This window comes from Homalodisca vitripennis, chromosome 6 (assembly GCF_021130785.1).
Source record: "Homalodisca vitripennis isolate AUS2020 chromosome 6, UT_GWSS_2.1, whole genome shotgun sequence".
NCBI classification, from domain to species: Eukaryota; Metazoa; Arthropoda; class Insecta; order Hemiptera; family Cicadellidae; genus Homalodisca; species Homalodisca vitripennis.
The window spans coordinates 73,937,443-73,963,805 of NC_060212.1; the positions used below are offsets into that span (position 1 = coordinate 73,937,443).

The following is a 26,363-nucleotide window of genomic DNA, read 5'->3' on the forward strand; positions in this document are numbered from 1 at the left end:
TCTAATACTCCGGATTTTAATTTTGTATATTATTTGCAGGCGGTTTAGTAGGCGGTATACAATTTACATTAAAAATTAAACTTTAAAAATATACAATTGCCTCAAAAATATTAAAGTTGTTTAATATATGTCTTTACCTTAACATGTAGAATGAAAAATCGTATATGGATTAATTTTTGGGAAGAATAAATATCAAAAACCGACTATTTTCTACCTACTACTGGCACTTTTACAAATTATCCACGAAGTTTGTATCCGTGGTATTCGCGGTCAACACCGCGTGTGTTCTAGACTCTCTAGAGTTTACTGTAATAATTTATAGACACATGTTTGAATATACACAAGTTGATGACAGCAAACATAATTTAATTACTCTGAATAGTTAATTATAACGAACGTACTCTCGGATTTCCAGAGAGTGATAAAAGCACATTCAACTCAGCGTTGGTCTACTGCAGATCTACTCACAAGATCTACTGCTCAGGTCAAGTGCAGATCTTGTGGCAAATCACTGTAATATAGCTATCAGCTAGATTCGCCGTGACCACAGATTTTAGTTTAGGAGTTTGACCAAGAATTTCATACGTTAATGCCTAGGTGAACGATACTGCTGACCTTTACCTTCAGTTCGGATCCCCGAAAGAGTGGTTTGACCGGATAACTGGAATTGGAGACCTGCTTGAACAATAATTGTTAGCTCAATTTCTGTGCTTTGTTTAAACCTTTGCAGTGGCGTACCCAGAGGAAAAAGGATGTATGGCCTCCCTGATTATGTTTTATAGACAAATTTAATATTGCAATGGTAGTATATTAAAAATGTAGAATATTATTACTAACTCCACCTCAAAATATGGGTATTAATCCATATATACTGTATGATAGGTATTACTTGTTGTATTCTGGTCGTTCACTAGGACCAGTGCTATATAGGAATTCAAATGTTATATTCTTTATGTCCCAGTACTGATTAGGAGAAGGACACCATTGTGTTTGGGGACATGTGTTTTAGTTTACCACAGTCTTTACTGCAAAAGATAATTTTTTATTTTGGTACAACAAAAAATACACCTTTTAAAAAGAAATTTGCAGATACTCGAGTTTAGTCCGAAAAGTACAGTAAATTTAAAGTTTATGGTCACAATACGGGAGTAATTACGTTGTGTCATAAACTTTTCAACTCTTTGGAGGCCATGCTCCCCTTTTGCTACGCAACTGCGATTCTTAAAGGTTTAAACAAAGCACATCTCTAAGTTCATTCATATTCCTGAATTTAGCACCTGTTAGTTTCCTTTTAAAATGGGGGTTTCAGTGAATAGATATTGCTAAAGATGTACGCCAGTAGGACGACCGTAATAGACGTGTTCGTATAGCAATAGACATCGCTACAGCTCCATGGCCATCTCCCATATCAGATAGGACAATTTAAACCAGTTTAAAGCTCTTCTGAAGCGCCTACTGGTGTCGAATGCGTTTTATTCTGTCGAAGAGTTCATGGCTGGCTGCTGGGAGAATTAGAAACAAAATTTACATAAAAATTAATTAGTTACAGCCCCGAGACTCATGTTGAATGAATGTTGGCGTGAATGGGCAAGAGATGTATGTTTGAATTGTAAGTATGAATGTGTATAGTAGGGATTTTTTACTAATAACTTAAACCTGACTTTTGCAATGCAATGTCTTATTGCCAAAATGCAATAAAAGAATTATTATTATTATTATAGGAGTCAGATTTATAAATTAGTTACACACGAAAAATTAAACCCTTAACAAATCAAACAAATTAAAAAAAGGCGTTAAAATAATATTTAATAGCAAACTCATTTTATTCCATAGGCGAGTTTCTGGAACACAGCAACCAACATAAAGTTTAAGCTACAAGATGTGGGGAGCTGATGGTTAGACGGGTGTCCACTTGTCAGCACGCTTGACAGTCCGGCCTATGGACGGTTGCGTAACCGAGATGACCGGGACCGGCACAGGATGAGTAGAGGATGAAAATGAAAGGAAAGGTGAGGGAGAGAATGTAGGCTGCGCCAACTAAAGACGTCGCGACCTGTGAGACACATCACGGTTTAAACGGGTGTCCGCTTGTCAGCACGCTTGACAGTCCGGCCTATGGACGGTTGCGTAAGCGAGATGACCGGGACCGGCACGGGATGAGTAGAGGATGAAAATGAAAGGAAGGGTGAGGGAGAGAATGTAGGCTGCGCCAACTAAAGACGTCGCGACCTGTGAGACACATCACGGCTAAACGGGTGTCCGCTTGTCAGCACGCTTGACAGTCCGGCCTATGGACGGTTGCGTAACCGAGATGACCGGGACCGGCACGGGATGAGTAGAGGATGAAAATGAAAGGAAGGGTGAGGGAGAGAATGTAGGCTGCGGGATGTAGGACAGTATATGAGGGGAGCCGAGCCGCCTCGGCTCAGTCGCCGGTTGGAATCAGACAGACAGGTTGGTGCCCAGTGTCAGTGTATCAGTGTCTTCAGTGTCAGTGTTTCTCTACAGTCAGTGTCGAACGGTACAGTGTATGTCCGGGATCTATACTGAATACAATGTTTTATCATTTTGTGAAACAATAAGGCGCGTGTTTTTCTAAATAACAATTGAACTGTTTACGGACATTTTATTTGTTCCTGAAACAATTAATTATAATATTAAATTGTCGGTAAAAGCTCAATTTCGTCTAAGCGTTACTTTTTTTAGATTTTCCAACGTAACAATACTATTCATACATAAATTTTCAATAGCATATTTTCAATATTCTTTTTTAAATTTTAATGCAAAATGTATAATAGTTTAATATATTACGTACAACGTTTAAATTATTTATGATAAATGTAGATCTATAAAATAACAAGAACGTATTTTTATAAACGTATTTCAAACAAGCGTGTTCCCTCCTATTTCGTAAGGGTGAAATTTTTGTGCTGAACATGTACTGCTTACCCGTGGATGTAAAAACTTCAAAATGTAATAATGCAATTAATACAGAATGCACTTAACTAATCGCTTCACGATTCAGAAAAATATGTTTCAATTAAATAAATTTTATAATTAATTTATTTTACTATAGCTATCCATAAAAATCGTATCACTCATAAAATGTTATACAAATATATAACATAAACAATATATTCTAATTTTTCTTCAATCATTTTGTAGAATTGATAACACCATACAAATTATACAAACTTTTGAGTTAAATAATAATATTTTTGCCTGTTATTTCTAAATATTTCGTCAACTTTCCATACGATTCTTGTAATTGGTGTGTCATATAAGAAAATCTTTTTCTACTATAACTGTGTTATTAAAAAAAATACTTTCTCGTCTCTCTTTGTAGTATTTCACTTCTAATCAGTAAATTCACAATAAAAATTAATAAAATAATCAATATTTCTTTTCGTTATTAATTTGTATTACTGGAATTAAATAATGATCTGAAGTAAAATGTTTGAATTAGCCACTTGAACAGATCTAGAATGGAAATATAGCTAATGATATTACATTTTTATTAATTTAACACAATAAAATATTTAATAATTTAATTATGTTCAGCTGTAATATTCAGTGTAATCAATAAAAGTAGCATTCGTGTATACGAATAAATATTTATTTTTATTATTAAGCAAAGATAAGGATATAAAACAAATATTGTTAATGAAAGATAAAAGACGATAGTTATTGGCAGAAACTTATAAAGTTAAATAAGGTTATCCCAGAAAAAAAATACGCACTATATGATTTCATGTTTCACGAACGAACATTGTGTGACGCCTCCAGAAAAAAACAAAAAAAATTTTCAATTAAAACATTTCAGTTGTTTATACTTAAAAAAATAAATGTTTACGGGGACGTTGTTGAGAAACACTGAACTGATATATAAAAAGTAAATTTTAACTTAGCATAAGTTGTTATATTTACTATAGTTATTTTTAATATTATTTTTCAGCCTTTCACATGTTTTTTCGTAGAAATTCTTGTTTAGGATAAGTTGTTATAAGTTAATTATATGGATCTTGAGTATAAAAATGGAGAAGTATGTCCGTTGGAAATAAATAAATAATTATAGTTTTATTAATTTGGTTATAACAAGAAGTTAGAAACTATTTCATAGATTCATTACACTTCATATTTAGATCTATTTAGTTATACTAGCTTTATAGTCATGATACACATATTTTATAATGTTACAAATGTATATTAAGTATCTCTAATAACAAATATTTTTTTCCTGTAACGACAGAATGTTTAACTTAAAATTTTAACGATTTAAAAAAACTTGATTCTAAGTTTTTTTTGTTTAACAGTATAGACCCCTATATAGCAAATTATACTTTTACAACGTGCATTATTTTTTACACCTAATTATACTATCAAATCACGTGTTTTAATATTAAACTATATTAACTCATTTAAGAAGGAATAAAAGTATCATTTGTGTTTTGCCATTCAAACTAATTTAAATTACTGCATAGTATTTATTTGTGTAACACAAATTAGAATAATTTAAGAATCATAAGCAACCTAGTTAGTGATTTGTGTTTGTACTCTAATTATTAAAAAATTTAACACATTAAGTTTGTGGGTTGATCATGTTATTCTGGTTATAATGATAAAATCTAAGTTACATAGGTTTGTTATACTTTCTTGTCTAAACAGATGATATCAGAATATTATTACTTTTATATAAGTCAAGTTAATGACTTGACGCGGGTTCAAGGCCGTTCCTCTCAGAGAAGTAGCGCGGTACCTGTTGAGAAATTTCATTTTTGTCGCAACAATTTCTAACGAATAACATTATAACCTGTAACAAACAAAATCGATTACACCGTTGTAAATTATTTTCTATAAAGTAACGCGCATACTTCGCGCACGAAAAAAATAATTGATTATTATTCATTTCCTTTTTAGAAATCTCTGTCCTATGCCGCAGTGGTTATTTTATGAAGTAACGCTGGAAATTAACGAGCTGATAGTCTATATTGATAATTAATCAAACAAATTTGGAGTATTTTCGTTTCTTCGACATTCAATAATTAAAAAAATAAGTACTATCAATTTTTTGCCCACTTTTTTAAGTTCACTTCAATTTTCTGATAAAATCCTCATGTTATGATCCAGTGCTTGTAGGGCAACACGTTTTAGACTGTTCCGAGATTATAAATATAACTTAATAAAAAAATATAAATAAAACGACAAGACTAGACACATAGTGTGCTGGTCATCTATAGCAACAATGGGCTCAAATCGTAAAACAGTAGTTTTACGATATTTGAAAAAAACATAAGATTTTTAATTTTTATTACTCTATGCTGAATACTAGTTATAACCTCGTATAAAGAGAAAGAAATAATTTTTATTTCTTTAAGCATTTTAAATTGAAACCATTAATATACATATTAATAAACACTACAATTGATTCTTCAATAAACTCTTTTCGTCCGAAAAACTAACATTTCAAAGCTGTAGCTTAATTCATTTGGCCATCGACACTGAGATACACTGACGATCTTGCAGGAGAAACTTCGCTTCAGCTCAGTCAGACTAGTCCCGTTTAATTACGCTTGTTTGTACCTTGATGGTATGACCATTACACCAGACAAGCAAGAACCAGTCGAGTTACATTTCAGTGTCGTAACTATCTGTGACACTAGCGGGTGCAACAACATGCGGGCACCCGTCTCTACGTAAGGAATCTATATCATAGATATACAGATACAAAATGTATCACTGTGAACAAACACACAGCGCTCATTAACTAGAACTCTCTGACCAATCAACTAGATATAGTTATTGGTTTTATACTGTATTTGGAAGATGACTTCAGATAGTCTACTAGACATGATAAGACTCTTCTGTCTGTTATAACACGATAATTTGTAACTTATCAATAACTGTAAACCATCGTATACAAAAAATGTCAATTTGTATTGCATTTCTTTTCTTTCCATTTCGTTTCTGCATCTTGAACAGAAACTACTCTACTAAAGTGCGCCTTGGAAAGTTATGTATTGCATTTATAAAGTACATTCGAACAAATTTATAGCCTTTAATGTATTGAAACGTCACGTTTTCATTAAAATTGAATATTATGTAACGAACTGTCTGTAAAATTTTAATAATTTGGGAAACTTTGATATTTTGGAAAATGTTATTGTTCGCTTTTAATGTTTGTACGTAATCTGAAGTTATTTTAAGCAGGGTTAGCAGCAACATTTGTGAAATTATAATACATAAACTCGCCAAGATGTATATCTTTTTTAATTTATGCAAATGCGCGAGATTTTTTCAAACTAAATACTGAAAATCACTGTTTCCCATTCATTAGGTTTCACGTTTGTTACGACAAAACGCTTGAACACGTAACTTTATCTTGCGAGTGTTGAGTTCACGTCCATTTCACCTTGACGATTAACTTTATTTTCTCAGAGATCGGTAGAAAGGTCGTGTATGCTGAAGATTGAGCTCTCCCTCTCTCCTGTGGTTTGCAAGAACTCCTTCATAACTTGGAGTTTCACCTTGAGAGGGTGGAATTTGGTAGTTAATGCTGGATGATAACCCACAAAGCTAAATTCTATAACCGGAATAAATCGATGGATGTACATAATAAAAATCTAAATCAATATCCGTGATGATAGCCAAAATGTATAACATTAATGCAAATATGTAGCCTGGAAGCACATGTACATTTTGGGGGTCCAAACAACTGATATTTTCCTTAGTAGACAAAGAGTAAGGTCCCATTTTGTTCCTTAAAAATGTCATGACCCATTTCTTTGTTAAGTACGATCTTTCAGCAGTACATGTCAGTAATACTGAATTATTTAAATAACAATAATATTTACTAAAAAAGTAATAGAAAACATTGAAAATTTGGGGAGGGTCCGGACCCCTTGAGCCCCCTCGATGGATACGTCCTTGGATTCATGCTATAGTCGTAATTCCCTTGGTGGAACCCCAAGTAACATTGCAAGAGTCTATGATAGTAGATGGTTACTGAGTGACTAACTACTATCAATTCTAGGAAACAGTGAAGTAACCATCGTTACAGTGAACTCGATCGTCACATTACTGCGCAGGTGCATCACTGGACGCCATTCTTGAGTGTTGAGGATATTTACCAATGTGTCTAACTGTGAGTGGCCAGAGATTAATTAGCCACAGTTTGCCTGGACGCGATGACGGAGGCACAGGAGGTAGGAGGTCAGTCTGTCAGGGAGTGCCAGGATCCGGCTCATCTGTATGCGTTACGCCGCAGGCCCGGCCGGCCCGGATAAAGGCAGTAGAAAGTATCACACTTTCTGCCGTGCCTTACGCCTGTCCGTGTCTCTGACGCCAAAATTTCCCCACTATTCCCCCACATTACTCATTAGTGTTTCTGCAACGCCGAGGCGGCGCAGCGCCCCTGACAGCGTCGGCGTAACAATCCCGCAGCTGCTGTCACTATGGCACAACTGGGTTGCATGAATTGCTAACACATTCTTGCCCAATACCCTCCGCTTTTCTCAGAGAAGTCGGTTTTTAATAGAATTTATGAATATTTATGACAACTCCGTACCGGACTCTCAAGAGTCCAAGGGGTTATCATGGCTTACACCTAGTACGTGAGATTCATGCTGATTGCAGACTACTCAAACTTTAAATTCTGCCAGACTGCTATTCTTGAGGTTATTCTACTATTGCACATTTGAGACTTGTGGCGATAGTAAGTTGTTGACTACAGCCATGTGTATCCACCGTTCCTAATCGACATAAGGACATTTGAAAGGTTTTCAACCACTGAATAAAAACAATAAGAAAAAGAAAATCAGAAAACTCTCAGTTTATTTGGGAAATTTTGTTTAATAGATTTTAAAGTAATTTACCTCGTACTCGCCCAAAAACTTGTCACTCTCGAGTCCTCAGGAAAGTAATACACGTTTACATCGTCTAAATTATGTGCTTTCTAACCTAGCATTTCCTGGTTGACTCTCAATAGTCGTAGAGTTTAATAACTCCTATTCCACCGATATTGGGTTATTACTATGTGCTTAGCACTTGTTTAAATCATGCAAGTTGGGTGATTGCAAAGATGAAATTGTTCGAAAATCACTTAATACGTTTTTTCAAAGAAAAATGTCTTAATATGTTTTTCAAATACCGTTCAATACTTTTCTACACACTCATTTTACCCTAAACAGTTCTGTAGATTATTCTACATTGTATATGACCAGTAAAAATCGAGTTTTTGCGAAACTAGTATTCGAGTCAAATATCTTATCGCTATAAAGTTACAGAATTTCAACTGCTCACCCAGGCTTGAAGTCCACGCACTCACCATTCTCGAATCGGAAGCGTCCTCGTTATCGGCCTACTCTTTGCCATAAATGCTAGGCAGGCTTTGATACTGTACTGTAAAAACACTTCAATAGTATTTTTATGTACTGTATAATAGGCAGATCACGTGAACGCCTTCGAATTAGGACAGGTCAATGCAACGAGTTCAAGGACCACATATTCTAAGAACGGTTTGCAGCTATTTCGGTCAAACCATGACTTTCACCTCTGAGTATTAAACACCTATTCACTACTAACAGGTATCTGAAAATAGGTTACGTCAATTCGCGAGTGCTTGGAAAGAAAGGCAAGGCACGGACCATTATTTTATCAGCTGAAAATATTACGGAAACTGTTGATAGTCTAATGAACATTCTATGTAGACTATTTAGAAAAGAACAATACGGATACGTGTATATATGCACCGTTATAGGACTAAATAAAAAGGAGATGTAAGAAAAACGTCCACAAATAGCCTACAAAAACCTTTTCCTTATTAAGAAATACTTTCAAGCTTATTACTAAGGAATTGTGTCTGCAAAGTTTAAAGAGGAGTAGTTATAAATGTTTCCAACCACTTTTTTACCATTTAGATTTTAATATCCAATAAGAACTGGTTGGTGATCGGAAATGAAATGTAATCTGAGTATGGAGGAACAGTAGTGTTAGCTCCTTTAATGGTTGATATTGATAAAATATACCTTGGTCTCATCCAGCCTTCGTCTCTCTTTTGGACTTCACACGGGCTTATTAAATCACCCTGGAATTTGTTCTTTATACTGAGATTCATTTCGTAGATATATTTTAAGGCACTTTTGTTACTATAACATAACGAAAGAAATTTTAATGCAGTCCAACCAAATTCTTCAAGAAGACGACAACTATTGAAAATAGTTTATTACAGTTTTGCATAACAAACCATGAACGTAACAAATATTTTAAACCAGTTTACATAATAAAAGAACTGAAGTATGGTGCTCCTCTAAATTGGAAACAGTTGGTTGATCCCAACTTTTTATCTAAATCAGAACGTTATGAACGGGTAGTGTAACGCCACAATATCTGGGCCAATAAGGGTGCCAAGGTAAAGTGTGCTCCGTTCAATTGTTTGGAACTTAATGACATCAAATACGTGAACTTGACATAGCATAATTACAAATGAGACGACTCGATTCATCAATGTACATTAAATTTGGACATATACTTAATTATTTATGTCTGAACTCGGAAATTTAATTGTCGGTATCAAAACTATTTAGTTTTATTAAAAATTGTTTTGTAGACATAATACTGAAAAATGTACTTTTTTCTACAATACATGCTAAACGTATACAGTATACATTTTGCTCCGTAGATATTTCTGATGGTATCAATAGTTATATACTACTTCGTCAAAGGTGCATTCTTATAATACACCTATGCTATTATGGTAAATGTAGTTTGGAAGTAATGTTTATTATTTGTATCCCAAAAACGGTTATGCACTAATCATTTAGTTTATGTAGTAGATTGACAATTTTCAGCCAACCTCTCGAGTTTGCTTTTGATTCATTAAACCTTTCATCCCAGGATCTATAATGAATCAGATGTGATAGAATAGCTCTTATAGATTGAGCCATAATTATCAGAATTTCCCTTCTAAGCACAGAAGAAGCCGTAACTATACTAGATCTTGTGTTAAATGTAGTTTTTATCCTACACTTATATCGCTGTATTTTAAAAACAAGGGACTTTGGGTAGAGCTGCTAAACTTTTTTCATCCTGAGGGCGCACTTAGTTCTAAAGAGGACCTTTGCGCCTCGCTTACTTATATTTGTGTCCTGAGAATTTGAGAGTTTTACAGAAACCGATCAGATTTGAGGGCTCCTGTTGTCTGATGTCCTTGAGGCTAAGGAGATATGCTCCCAGGAATCTTATCCGAATTTTTGATATGGCAGGATAATTAGACCAAATATGCTCTGCTGCTGAATTTACACTTTATATAAACTGTCCTCACCATGATCGAATCGGTGACAAGATTATCTGTTTGGAATACATGGCATGCTAACTACTGACGATGTATGAAATCCAACCAAAGTATTCCGTTAGCCTAGAACCCGTTTCAGAGTGTGGCGCGTCAGTACACGCGGGCCGATCTTGAAAAGTATCATTACTACTTGAAACTTGCAGCACAAATGTATTCCACGCATCGCTGTACATTCCGATGCGCTTGTGTCAGTGGTCGCTAAGTGGTAGGCCGGCCGAGTGCTAATGGCAGGTCCCGTACTGCTATCGCGCAGACACCGCTATTCCGTCACCTGGCTTTCTCTGACAATCCTCTCAAGTCTCCAATGCGTGGAGAGTAAAAGAGAGAGGTAGGTCCTTAACGAAGATGAATCAGGAGTCGAGTAATTTCATTCCCTAGTCGTTTCCACGTTACCTCAGGCTGTTTCAAGGAAATCAGAGGTGATTTGGTACAACTGATGCTGTGTCAGTTTGCAATTTGTTTACTTGTAAGGAACCCATTTCCCTGTATTATTCCAAAAGACTAAATAGGGTCGTAGGACTAGGAGCTAAAATTTTGAACGGTAGAACATGATACCTTCAGGAAATTCAGGGTCATCTCCAAGCTGTCCGGTAGCCCACTTCGGTGTCAGTGACCGGCAATCGTCTATAGCTGTTTTGACACCAAGTAACTCAACCACCAACCACAGTATCACAGTAGCCTATTGGTTAGGATTACAATGCCACTATGTCCTCTCCCGCCACCAACATCTGCTAACAGTTCAGTACTGTCATTAGCAGCTCTGCCAATAGCAATAGCTCTAGTGACTGTTATGCCATCTTCAAGTAGACTAACTAAACTGTGTCGCTGTTGCTGCAACCGGTCCTTGCCTACTAACAATTATATTCTAACACTAGCACTGTAACTGCTGCCTGTGACATCCAAAACATTTCTCCAGTCAGCTGAGTGTCACGATCACGGTTGCCCAGTGACCCAGTTCAATGTCAGTGACCGGCAGTCACCGGTAACTGTACCGCCACTAGTACCTCACATATCTTTCATAATCATATCCGATTGAACCAAATCTATCACTTAATCCTCACCTGATAACCCAAAAACGTACTAACAACTCCGAATACGGTGGGCGGAAGCAATCGCCATTCACTTTAACGAGAATACAACGAAATCATTATTAAAAAGATTAAGATTTAACAAACCAAATTTTTAATAATGGTTTCAATCGGTTACATTTAACTGTTTGCATAAGGATAGAAATAAAAATACCGCAATCGCAAATTGTAACATTCAATTTGAGTTACTGTTCCTTAGTAAGTCGTAATACTATTATAACAAGTGTAAAGTTTAAGACAAAACCCGTGTACTTTCTCAATTATTATTGAAAACGCGGTGTCAGAGTGGAATTTAACAATATAATAAAATTCTTTCAAGTCTGAGTGTGTCCGTAAATTCTATTTTTTAACTGATCCATGCCTTCCAGGCTCTCTGAAGAGCTCTTTAAAAGTCACGAACTCGAGGCTCGTATAGAGCGATGTGAAGTGTGAATCAAAGCACCTAGTTTTATAGAGCTGACCATTTTCGTGATTTTTACAGATGCTTCCTTGCATAAAACAAAATTATACCGATAAAAGAGATGCAAGATGTCAGAATAAATCACGTCACGAATATAAATTTAGCATTCTGCATATATGTAATTAACTTTTTTGCAACAAAGATGCTTATTCCCAGTGAGGTATATCATTTCAGAAGGTCTCATATGCCATTGAGAATGAAAAGCACTCGTGATAAACAAACCATCTCTATCCGTTCAGTTTGACTCTTATACGTTGATACTGTGCTGATGAAGTTTCATTTACTTCATTAATAAATCAGAGCATTATGGTTTTTTCCAAGGAACTGAATTAACTGTGTTTTAGTGTGTTTTAAGTTAGGGGTTTCTACTGACATTTAATTATTAGACCAAGAGCCCTATTACAATTACGAAAAAAATATAGAATAAGTACATTTCGCATATGCGTACATAAACTGTATTGTTTAGATTGTCACCTTAAAATTTCAACAATTCATTTCTCTACTGACCATAACTTCTTTCATCTCGCACTATTTTTCACCTACGCTTGACCAGTCTTAATGAATTACAGAAAACAACGCATCAAGTGATCAAGACATAAAACCATAAAGATAGCAGCAACATTGTAACAAAACGGTTATTCTAGTACAGTGTGAATGCAAGACCCAAAATACCAGACAGAGAAGTGCAGTTAATGCAGAACAGTAGGGTCGATTGTCAACTTATGCTGGTTAGACGTTAGGTCAGAAGTACGAGGAATTCAATTCCCTGTTGTGTGCACTGCTTATCAATAAAATCTGCACGGTACCTAATCTTCAATCTGTTTGACGAGATCCTTATCTCAGTTCCATGGATCAAATAAACGTAACAGGAATTCCACTACGCCCTCTTAATGTTATAGACTTTTCCATAGAATTTTGTAGCCTACATCTCTTACTTTGTTTCGATAAAGTGTTATCGCTGTTTGGAGTACAAAATGTTATCAACCATTTATTTAATTTACGTTACAATATTAAAAGATATTTTTCTCTATCAGTAACGCACTGTTATTGAATCAAACAAATTCCTTTGGACATTTTTTTTAAAGAATGAGCTACCCAAGATATAAAGGGCTTCGCATGCAAACATATTTGTTATCATCCGTTTTGTTACCGTATCCTTATTCTGTATGACAATTATTACTGGAAATGGTCCAGCACAATCCAATAAGACCCCGTTTAATCGAGATCGAGCAGGGTCGACGAAAGCAGTGGTGAGGAAGGCTATAAATTAGGGATTGTGAAAGTCAGCAGTTGTAGGTCATGAGCGCTCGCCACATCCTCCATCGGCTACAGCGACTACAATAAACGCAGTAGTGCAACTTCTGGCTAAAATGTCACAGTCTCGTTGGAGACCACGGCGTGACGTCCTTGTCCTGGGGCTTCCAAACAGGACGACATTACCTTCTACTTATTAAGTTTAATCTGCAAAGTTAATTAAACATTATTTACTGTCACTTTCGTTGCGTTCTCTCCAGTTGTAGCCGGGTGACTGCACGGCCTAAGGGTTTGAAATTTAACTCTGGGTTAGAGAAAGCGCTGCACTGTGACAGGAGAATATTTTATCTCTAGTATCCACCAGATACTGCAACGGCTCTCTCTTACATTCCACTTAATAAGACCGCAGCACAGGTCTCTTATTTTCTATTTTAGTCCATGAAATACAGGAAATTAGAACATGCAAATGTTGATTTGAGTTCCATCCCATCTTTTGTTGCGTTGGCAGCGTCTGAAATCTGACATTGTCGCAAACTTCATACATGGAAACATTGCACCTGAGAGACAATGAGACAAAAAGAGAATACGTTTTCATATAGATTACACTAAATAGCTGCAGAGTAAACCAAACATTTTGTAGTCTAGGTGCCTCTGATGTCTATAAGACGCAGAGTTCGTTTTTGAACGTCTTCGTTGCCGACTTTTTTAATCCCTACAGACGGACGTGGGTACCAAATTCCAGGAGTCAAGTCCGTGACAGTGTCATATTTTAGACGCTGCGTTAAGCGGAAGATGAAATGGAGCTAAAGTCAACATTCGCGTTAAATCAACCACCATAGCTATATTTTGTTTAAGTTAGAATACATAATTAATAATCTTTAAATACTGCAACAAGTTGTGTATATTAACACCATTGGTACCACAGAAAATGGCACACCCAGAACTCTCCCTCAAAAATCTATTGCCAACAACGCGATCCGATGGCCAGGCCTAGTACTCCACACTGACGAAGAACCTCTCGTGGCACTATCGAATTACTCATTATTTTTTACTAATTACTATTTACTAAGATTAGTCATATTGACTGGTAACTTTTGGCTATTCCTAGTTATTAACCTCCTAGAGATATCTATGTCTGAATTTTCTTTACCTGAAAAAGTTACCTTCACATAATGAGAAATTATATATAGGGCTCGTAATCAGCTCCTTGTAAAAAAGTATTTACATTGAAAAAATCTGTCGTCTATAAAGTGATTTAAAAGATCATCAAACAAAAGAACTTATAAATCATTCAGTTTAAAGAAAGCTCTGTACACTATTTAATAGGTACTATTTGGATTTGGTCAATAAATAATGTCTCAGATGATCGCCCTACGTTTTGTTATTCGTCTTGCATTTTGAGCAGCCATGACGTATTTAAGACTAAGAACGGCACGTAAGTTATATTGAACTATATATTTAAAAAATAAACAATAACATTTAATAATATCCTTGAAGTTTTCTTTTTATTTCTAACATTTTGAGAACTTTCTATAAATTTAACATTTCGAGACTATGACTGTTCACTAAATTAGCGGATTTTCCATCTATTACGATACCTGCAAAATAAAACAGTTCGGGCTTCTTGCCATGTTGATGCTATCAAAGACAATTGTCCTTAGTTGTTGTTAGAGCGGCTGCATCCAGGACTAATAGGGCTCCGTGAGAGGGACTCCTTGACCATCTCATCTTCTCATCTCTTGCGTCAGCCCTTCCAGTCTGCAGTTGTGTCACTCTATTGTTGAGCAAGCATCTAGCTACTAACAGCACCCGCTCATTAACTATCCCGTACGCTCTAGCAGGACTTCTCTGCCGGATAGCTTCCAGCGTATCATTTTGTGTTCCATAACTACACATTGATGGCTCAATTTCTCTAACTCTAATAACTGAAAACGTAACATTAATATCGAATTAAAATTCAGTATTGAAGTGATGTTCCACACCAAAATAATGCTGGAAGTACAACGTTTGCTGTAATATTTTCTTATAAAACTGCGTAAATGTCTTTTTACCGAGTATACTCTTCCTTCCACTTTTAGTTGCTTTCATGTTTGTAGCAAAAGTTATTATGAAGATTGGGGATATGAACAGAAGAAATTTACATATATGACATAAATCTACAATATGATCTGTCGCTAAATATACTAAAGTGTCTCAGTTAGTTACATTCCGTTATTTGCTCCCTAAACGTAAAAAGTGTTTCTGCGAATTTAACTCGAATGAAATAGAAATGCAAACAAAAATACCGTCTTTAAGGTTGTTTACATAGTACATATCATTAAACAAAGTATTTCTAGTTTCTGAACGGGCTTTGACTAAATTATTTTAATAGAAAAGACATCTTTTATTCTTCCACATTTAAATTAAATGTGAAAGAATGAAAAATGTCTTTTCTATTAAAACCTACTCCCTTCCATCAAGAATACAAAACAGAAAATACGACTATTAGTATAAATGCCCAACCGAGTTTGGCGACCAACGAAAAACATCCCTGGATGCTATTACGTAACGAATGAAGATTATGGAGGATCACGAATATCTAAAACCTAACCAACATAATGAACTCACTTAACCATACGGTAACGTCCTAGGGAAAAAGCTTTAGGGACAGATACCGGAATCTATCCTTTCCAGTCTTCAGATGTGTTGTAATGCTCCTTCGAAGTTCTGGAGCTGAAGGACACAGAAGATTAAGTAGAGTCAGGACTCAGGACGCTGCTCCAGGGTGTCGTTCCGTACGCTGCTTTAGTGGCATTGTGTTCAGAGACGGCACACGAGCAGAACACGTTGTCACGAAGGACACGACCGGCAACCGTGAGTCCTCTGTAGATCCTTTCTCTCCACTCACATCCTGCAGCAGCATCCAGGACAGTGTCGTCATCACTGTACCGAAGCCACCGCGAGATCTGAGGGAAGGCAGTAACCCTTCAGATAGCTCCAATTAGTACAACAGCGACCACCGAATTTCAGAACAACAGTTCCATATCTATCAATTAATCAGTTAATACAACAATGCTAATTGTTTATTGAACATGACAAGAATTATTCTATTTACTCTATCAATACTTTGGTTCAAAGACTGCTTCCATCAGAGAAACCTTTATGCTTTCTATACTTTAGCTTATATACATATCTAATAAAGATGCGAGATAAATATGTGACGTCAATTTCGTTAAATTCAGACTTAACTGAATCATAAATTTCAGGACTAAAACCCAGTACTATATTACTACTCAGAAACTCAGTGTCGTAGATAAAACTTGGTTTTGGGAGGGATTGATCTGGCAGAAGGGCACGTCACACCTGGGGTTATAGAATAAATCTAAATTTATTTTAAAAAATTAAAAAAATATTGATGCGTTTCAAATTTGTTGGATAGCTGTTACAATAACATATTTTTATTTTTTTAGGGCTCTTGGGAGGGGGGGGGTTCTATCCCATTCATCCTCTCCTTATAATTACGCACCTGCAAGAACTACAAAGGCGGCTATTTTGTTATAATAAGGATCTGTTGGCTGCTCACAGTTTTCCTGCACAAGTCGTGCATAAGTTGCTCAAGAAGCATTAGTTTTATCTCTAACGTACAACCGTGTTAACGACACATGCATTGTGGTTAGCGTGGAATTTTCTTCATTATGCTGTTTCTCAATAGGCTTTTACCGAGAGATAATGCTGTTTCGAAAGTTAGCTAAGAATGCTGAACAGACATTAAGTACCCTGTAAACATGTTTAACTACCAGGATTCTTTACAATTCTTGGAAGTGAACAAAAAGACTGCAGTACCAGTAACTGATAAGTTTGTTTCATTTGAAACCTTGTGTTATCAGAAAGACCTTTCACAATACAATTTGTCTTGCTCGAAACAGTAAACTGTTTTAGTATAATATCTCTTTTTTGTCTTTTTTCATGTCAGAATGATATATTAGACCTAGTAAACTCGATTACTTACAAATCCGTAAATACAGTAGAGAGTATAAATATAAACAGCTCTAACAAGCATGCATTTCTCGGACAATGTTGGTAGCACTGACCATGCATAGACAGAGTTTGTGGAGGCACAGGTTTTATTCCTACCATGTTAGGAGACACGCCGAGTTGCTAACTTTTGGGAAGAAATATTATTATTTTGAAATTACTGTTTAGATTTCTGAGTTTCAGTTTGGGAAAATCCACAGAAATTAATCTATTTTATTTCTCTTTCAATTTTTTGCTTCTCTAGCTACCCTATAAACAGCAACAATAATTGTGCTTAGTGCTAATTGAATAGTCAGTGCTTTCAAACGTACTTTGTATGCAGAATAAATATTATAATTTAAAAAATTGACGAGACATGCAACGCCCATGATTTCCGATTAAGGTACGCAGGAATACCGTAACTTAGATTATACATCGCGAGATAATTTTACCACCATTATTTAAATAGTTTATATAATTAGTTATTGTTCAATGAATGTGTCGTATACCAATAAAGAATGTGTATGGAAGATTTAAATAAAATCTGAATATATGGAAGTATTATCGGAAAATCGTAAAAGGGTTTTTTAAGTGTAGCTTAAAAGTTTAAAAGGTATTTAGAATTTTGGAGTTGCTTAAAATGAATAAAAATCCATTCAATTAAAATGGTTGAATATGGGTACCTACAAATTGTTAGGTTGATTTTTTGCTTATACGTTTTCTAAACATGGTTGTATTATATTATGTCTGGTTTCAAATTTGTGATGGCTTGGTATTCAGAAAAGCATGAGGATTCTCTAAAAAAGTTGAAGAATTAACTAAATTAAATAATAAAATTATTTCTGTGAGTGGACAAGTAATTGTGTATGCTCTTTTGGCAACTTATATAAGTTTCAGTGAATTAATTTAGTTTAAAACGCATGTGATAAAAGTGGAGGAAACGGTAATTACGATCCAGAAAACATACTAAAAGACAATGTTTTTCCGTTTTTTAGTCCAGGAACCTGTTTTTTATCTATACAAAATTTCCCATGAGACAGAAACTGATCGTCAGCTGCTCTTTGGTGGAGGTTATCAAATGTATAGCGAATTTTCTCAGATCATGTCCTTCTTACCTTGACACACATAAAACCAATCGAAGGCACGCAAATAAATGTTAAATCAACTTCAGCTAACCATATACAGAACTTGAAAGTGGCAACTTTCAATCTCCTTATTCAGTTGACTGACAGTGATATGAGTATTATTTATGTGTTAAATGGTCGATTGTAAATCGGTCGAATGTAAAGTCGGTCGATTGCAAGTCGGTCGATTGTAAGTGTTTCAAGGTAGGGTGTCTCAATATTTGATATGAGAAATACATATTGTTTCATATTTTTGTTTCGATACCCTCCTGTTATGACCTCTGCTATAATTATCGCGGCCGGCGATCGATTTCCTTAGGACAAATTCTTTTATCAGTTACGACAAAAGCCAGGTTGTGTGCTTACATGCAAATTGGCTCTCGACTGCTGAACATATTTATTACATTCAATAAAATAAAAATATTATTTCCAAGTTTCTTTCAATATCATTTCATAGCCCAGTCTTAATGACAACTTTACATAATAAATGGTTAAAAAAGAAAATTGAATATAAATCAGCTTTCCCTAACTAAATTAGTCAAAATTTTGAGCTCTAAATTCCAAAACTGTCGGTAAGAAGTTCCGGACCGTATACAAAACTGTAAGAAGCTATTCATTACCCTCTCTTTCCCCAGTAGAATTGGTTCTCACTTCCGTTTCCTCTAAACATAAAATACATTCAGCAATCGCGTCAATTATCAAATATGTGGTTTTAACTTCCAAACAATCACCTTTTTCACCTTTAACACAATTATTTGTTTTGCATTGTCGAACGCTTCAAATATAATAAAATCTTGCTATATAATAATATATAGAAGATTCTCGTTTCACAGCTACATCTTGTGTTACAATCTCGTGTGCTGACAGATGCTTGCTATCAATACAATTCTACAATACTGTCTAGTGAACAAGCACTCAATCACAAATGCTTCCACACTGCAACAAACCAATAATTTCCTGTTGTTTGTGGTTCTTCATACATTTCCGGGTAGCCCTAAAGTCCATGTGAACATCGTATTCACAATCACGCACTCGTGAGTTTTGGAGATGATAAAATCTGTTAACTGTGGAGGACTACGTTAGCTTTGCGTAACGCCCTCATTGCACAAATAGATCTCGCCTACATCGCCACGAGCCGGTGTACTGTTTACTATCAACACCATTAGTACCGTCAGTTGCATAAGTTAAACAGTTTCCGTGCCAGTATGATCTGAGAGGTTGTGTAAGGGTGATTACTTCGTGACGGTTCCGGCAGCGTGACAATGCAGCGGTTCTTGTACGGTTTCTCCGGCTGGAGGGCGGCTCTGGAGAAAGTCCTAGATTGTCAGCTGATCGCTAGATCGATCATGTCAGATGCTAATCGATGACCTGTTCGGACAGAGGTCGTAACTCCGCTACACGTACGAGTAGGCGAGAGTAACAACATTCTAACCTCAAAGGTTCCAGCTGAAACTTGGCTCGCTTTCACATTAGGTTCTACGAATCACTGATAACACCTCAATCCAGTTGAGTTGAAGTTATGTTTTGTTTCATGGAAATAATGGTAAAATCGAGAGCTAAAACGGTACACAACGCTACCACCCAATGGTTTGATTTGTCCTTTCTTCCCTATTAACTAAACACGTGTGATTATTAACATGTATGAGCGTGTCACAACGCTCTGGTATGATTTGTTTACTTCAACCTAGTTTGTAATTGTGTGTTAGGGTAGTTATTTACCTGAAGAAGAGATAAGAGTGCAGATCTCGAAACGTAGTGTTATTGATTTTTAACGGTGGCAAATGTCAGGAAAAAGACCTGTTTCCTTCGCGTATGATTAGTTTATTATTATTCCAACAAAATCACTAAAACGTAAACCTTTAATCAAGACTATAACTGTAACATCGAAGAAAAACTGTTTTATCAAAAAGAAGTACCACTGTGACCATGAATGTTTTACATGCTAGTAGCAACAATTTTACTGTTCATATTAAGTACAGTAAACACGTGCACTTATATTATCATACATCACCTACATTTTATATTTAACCATTTACATTTCTTTTCAATGAATGCAAGTGTACAATGTTTGTATTAGAATGGACCAGTTTACTAATGAGTACGAGTAATAACTTCACTAAATTTTAAGTACGTCAAATTAACGAACAGTCAAAAGACTTACAGCTATTATTTTATTGATACCACCTCATAGTATAGGAGCTAGCAACGTTTTCGAGAGAGAATTTCAGGTCAGCTGAAATTTTGATATGCTGTCTTTCTTGCTCTTTTGGTTGGAGTCCGGGCTATTTGGCTGGCGGTAGTGGTTGCGTTTATTAATGCGCATCTTACCTTCACAGGTAAAAATCCTGGAGTTTAAAAGAATTTTTTTATGCGTAATTTAAAATTTTTCCCTTTAGATAGATCTACCAGACATTAATTTTGTATTGCCAGACATTTTTACTGTTGTTAATTATGTGCCATACGCGATTTTTTTTTTTATTAAATGCCATTAAATTAAATGCCGTCGCTTTCTGTCTCTCTTGCACTCCAAACTATCTCTCTCCAACCACAAGTATCATACCGCAATACTGTTCATTAAGTTTTTATTTATATTTAATATTTACCAATCGAATTAACGTCTGGCAAATTAATTTTAGATTATTTTATGTTTAAATAACATAATATAAAAATTACAGACATTCAAAAATACTTTGAATTTTTTATTTAATAAAAAAAATTCGCGTATGGCACATAATTAACAACAGTAAAAATGTCTGGCAATACAAAATTAATGTCTGGTAGATCTATCTAAAGGGAAACAATTTTAAATTATGCATAAAAAAATTCTTTTAAACTCCAGGATTTTTACCTGTGAAGGTAAGATGCGCATTAATAAACGCAACCACTACCGCCAGCCAGAGAGCCCGGACTCCAACCGAAAGAGCAAGAAAGGCAGCATATCAAAATTTCAGCTGACCTAAAATTCTTGTTTTAGAAACGTTGCTAGCTCCCGTACTATCAATTAACGATCTTAAATGGTTTATACTATTTAGTAGCATTGACAACCTAGTCAATTTCTTTAGAAAAAAAAATGTTTTTATCCTTTCAAACTAGAGGGATGAAATCAACATCAGTACTGCTAATCAACATTTCATAAGGAATGTGAGACGTAATTTTCAAACAATTATTTTCGTTTCACACCGAGATGCAACAATCAAATAGTCATAACTTAACGCTTAAAATTTCCTTGACTTAGTGAAGACTGCATATCAGAAAAGATCGAGAATTGGCGATCACATGAATAAATACTTGTGTACGTGTTTTCATTTTTCTTCTAATATGCATAAAATGTTCATGAACCAATCCCGATACTTTCTCCAGCTCTCTGTAGAGTTAAGTTCCTATTAGATCTGTGAAAATTCCACTATTCCAATATTTATTTTATATTTTAAGTTTTGCTATTCCGATTGTGTTTATCATAAAATTACATTTATCGAAACATTTAATCACTTTGCGAAAACTGTAACTCAAGTAAAAACTAGTGTGTATTCGTTAGGATACTGAGATGTTTATTTTAACGTACTCGTATTTGATACGTTATCTGAAAACAAAGCAAACCGCAGGCACGAATAAGTATTTGAAGACATAATACAGAAACTGGGGTAGACCAAAGGGGCGGATTGAACGTGAATTCCGGACAAAACTGATTACACGCCGCTACCCTGCGTGTTAACAACCGAACCTTATGTTCATGAACCAATACCGATACATTTTCCAGCTCTCTATAGAGCTGAGTTTCTATTAGATCTGTAAAAATTCCACTATTCCATTTTTTTTTTCTATTTTAAGGTTAGCTATTCTGATTGTGTTTATCATAAAATTACATTTATCGCAACATTCAATCACCTAAAATGTTCACTGTATTCGTTAGGATACTGAGATGTTTATTTTAACTTATTTGATACGTTCTCTGAAAACAAAGCAAGCTGCAGGCACGAATAAGTATTTGAAGACATAATACAGAAACTGGGGTAGACCAAAGGGGCGGTTGAACGTGAATGCCGGACAAAACTGATTACACGCCGCTACCCTGCGTGTTAACTACCGAACCTTGAAGCTTATTCAATCCCCGAGCATCCCATTTACAGGCTTCGTGGCGTGGAAAAACAGGAACAACGGCGTGTAACGGGTAGTCGCAACACTAATAGACACGCTCCGCAGCTTCATCTGATAAGATGAAATGATACGCTCGTGCGAGAAGATGGTACGCCGCGTCGTAACTTGTACGCTGCTCCTGCAACTGCAGTCAGGTGACCTATTGCCTCATAGTAGCCGTGGACGTACTTGCTACACGTAATGTCTCCGGGTTGATGAACCGAATTGCCCCATAGTGAAATAACCGCGCAATTTACATCTGCCGGTGGTTCACTCTCGCGACATAACGGTAATGCCTCTCTGTAATGTTTAACCACGGCTCGCGAGCTATTCATCTGATTACTCTGTGGATATTGGCGGCCCATTACGACCGCTTCCTGTATTGCACCACAAAGGCGAATAGTGTACTGTGCATCCACTTCTACAGGGAGCATCGATTACGTATTATGATCTGAGTGAGGTACTACTCTTGCCTCACGCCTACACAAAATACTCGGTCACGATCTTATAATCTGACTGCAGTCTTAAACTGCTGAGACTAATTTTGAGGCTGCGTACCACTCAAATTTGTCGTCAAATGACAATTTGATGGCAATTTCACCTCTCTATTAAACCAGTTTCAACTCAATTACAAAGCCTCTGACTCAGCATCCGTACAGTTTACTGTTGTTGAAATTGAGAGAGAATTCTACCTGTGATCTAGCCCTCCAACTGGCAGTCATTTTTTCCTGTAGTGGCAGCATGTTTTCGAGCCTCGTGCAAGGGTTTTTAAAAAAATGTATTAAAAATATAAATTAAAAGTAATATATATATAAGTATATATTTTTGTGTTCAGAATTAAACATATAATAATATTAGTATTTAAATTTGGCCTTAAAAAAATGTTGACTAAAAATTTTTTTCCATGAAATTCAAAATTTACATTTTTTATTTTTTAATTTGGGGGGGACCATACCTAGCAAACCAAGTTATAGTAAGAAAACTATAAAAGTGAGATATCCATTTTTATGTCAAATTTATTCTAGTTTCAGAAACACATAAGCATTTTACAAATTTATGAAACTATAATAACACTATATAACAAAAAGCAGCGATGCGCATAAATTGTGAAAATAGGGTGTATATGTAAGAGTTTGCTAATAAAAGTTTTACTAATACAGTTTTACTTCAATACATGTTATATTGCATATTTTATTACTCAGAATGAAGTAAACTATACAGCAGTAGTAAAATAAATTCCATAACTCTTTTTTGAAGAGTCGAAAAAAAGTTTCATTTTGTCATTACTCAAAACTTTTGCGAAAAATTTTCGAAAAATTTGTTTATTCTAAAATATATTTATTTGCACTACTGCAATATTTAACAATTCACCACACACTAAACACAACACTAAAACACAAATAAACCTACTAAAACTTACTAATAAACACGACTCGTCACATCAACAACTCAGACGGCATCGACAACATGGCGGTCACATCTTTTACGTTCCAAACTACGAACTTGGTACATTGCAACTACAATACAAAGAGGAATAAAACTATAGTATTCCTTAGGCTTTTTTTCCCGAATCCAATGGTGCATGAATCGAATCGATACGTTGCCGGAATATACTGTAATGAGTGATTATGCAAGGGAATGTTTGTTCATCAAACTTTTGATGAACAACAATCATAATTGGGTTGTGTTTATCAAAATTTTGATGAACAACAGTTGGAGGGCTAGATGACTATCAGTTGCAGTATAATTATTAGCCCCCGGACAGATATTGTACAACTACTGTACAACAACTTCCTTATTGCTCACTTTACCACCCTACCTTTCCCGGAGTAAGGCATCTTTCTAGGAACGTTGTCTCTTAGCTGATGAGATGAATCTTTGTTACGCTGAAAAACACAAATGGTGCTTACTTCTTCCTTCTTCTTTGCCCCATAAATATTATTGTAGGAGTAGTACAAATTGAAGCTTCTGCAGCAATGTCTGACAACAGAATTGCAGAAACCTCCCCTGTCTGTTTCTTTAATGCCTTTTTGGACTACCACCAGTTTACGAACAATTTTGCAGAAGTAATGTCAGCACTATTGTCTTTGAGTTTTGTGTTCTCGTAAACGGCCATTTAATAAGGAGTCATAAACCTACACTGGTAATCGCAGCAATGGTGCTTCCTTGAAGTAATGCCCAAATAACTATTTGTGCCAAATAATGTATAGCTCGGTTTAGTTCAGGTTTTATAGCAGATCCCGTCAGACACACCAGTTTGTTTCTCTGACACATACAAACAAGCTATTGAGTTTGAATCGTCTATCTTAATAATCCATAATGCCAGCAGTGCTTTATGTGAAACACTGAAACATACTAGCCTACATTGTGAGTTTACTGCATTAGGAGACGTGTCTAAGAAGTGTCTAATGTGCCCCAATCTTCCCTCTGACATCAGCTCTAGACTGTCTGTCGCTGTGTACGCGTCTGCCTGCACCGGCCTCGCCCGTGACCTCAGGCAGGTGTCCGGTGTCCGGATCTGGGTTACCGCACTTAATTCCTTGATAGTCATTCAATCGCCTCGCTTTCCTCTCCTCACCCGCTTTCTTTTGTTGTCGGCGCATTAATCTCGAGCTGGACCTTTCATTTCTCTGAAACAAAGCTCTATCATAAGGGTTTACCAAGGAACCAGGGTTTCTCCGATATAATGCAACCCGTCCAGATAGTCTATCTTCAGATTTCAACGACTTCTATTGAGTCACGACGTACTTTTACACTTAGGTTTCATTCAGTATAGTTTTACTTCAGTAGGATGATTCACTGAATTTGTTACCCAAATAGAAAAATGAGCAGATTCGAGCCTTTTTCTTAGAATTATACCACTGAATACTTTGGTTCGTTACTTAATAGAAAAGATCTGAACTTTCTGATAGCAAATCTATCTCACCAACAAGCTTTATTCTTTCAAAGTACGATTCAAAGCACAAACGCCTTTTGCTCTAACATTATTTTGAATATCCTCTCGTATGTAAAACGATATAGCTATATAAATTAAATAAATACTGGTATAGTTTTGTTTGTAATTAATTTGTTCTTAACTATTAACCTATTTTCCGTTTTCAATATATTTTACTTTATTCGAACTTTTATCTTTTTCAGATAAAATGTTAAGGTCACTGGCGTTATTGGTTCTGGGAGCTGTGATGGTGGTGGCGCAGAGGAGGCTTGCTCTGCCAGACCCCCGCAGTTGTGCCAACAGTAAGTTTTTGACACATCAAAACTATACACATATATATACACATGTACACATATATATACATGAAGTAGAATAATCAACAGTTTTTCATTTTCTGCTTTGTATCCTTGGTGGAAGTAGGTAGGTGTTATGGAAAAGACATTTTTAGATACTTCCACATAAAATTTATTAAAAAAAAATTGTATGTGGAAGTATCTAAAAAATGTCTTTTCCATTAATCAACAGTTTGTCTATCAGTAATTAGTACATGGTCTAAGTTCACCACTTTCTAAAATTTGAATGATTTCCTTCTGCCACTTTTAGTTTGTTTCTGAACAAACTCACTGACGCATGTCCCACAGAAGATCTCCATTGTAAACTTCATTTGACTCGAAAGAGGTTCAATCTATTGTAGCAACTTTTGTACCAAACCAATCGATTCAGTTGTTCTTACCAAGGATAGTACTGATGGAGCATACCAACAAATTCAGTTTGCTATATCGAACTCTTTTAAACAGTTACTGAAGAAAATTTAAACAAGTCTTTAAAATACGGCTTATTACTGTATATTATGTGTTAGATATAATTTATTGTGCTAATAAATTTTGAAATAAATTTAATTTCCATTACTTCCTCAATGTGAAACAAGTCTTATCGAGTTGACATATTCTGGTTTTTTCTAATTTGAAAGAACCCGCCAGGATGGTTAGGTTAGGTTCATTAACTCCTAAGCAATTTTAGTAAAACC

General features: G+C 35.6%; 1 protein-coding gene across 2 annotated transcripts in view; it reads left to right on the forward strand.

The window, feature by feature from the left end:
• The first annotated feature begins 2,363 nt into the window (after positions 1 to 2,363).
• The window catches only part of LOC124364459, a 28,744-nt gene continuing 4,744 nt past the window's right edge, over positions 2,364 to 26,363 (forward strand). The window contains exons 1-2 of one of the 2 annotated variants that reach the window (XM_046819960.1): positions 2,364 to 2,454; positions 25,540 to 25,638. In XM_046819960.1, the coding sequence (XP_046675916.1) occupies positions 25,545 to 25,638 (94 nt within the window). In that variant the 5' untranslated portion in view covers positions 2,364 to 2,454; positions 25,540 to 25,544. Of the gene's footprint in view, positions 2,455 to 3,870; positions 3,893 to 25,539; positions 25,639 to 26,363 lie in introns of those variants that run through there. The other variant, XM_046819961.1, reaches the window with a different exon arrangement.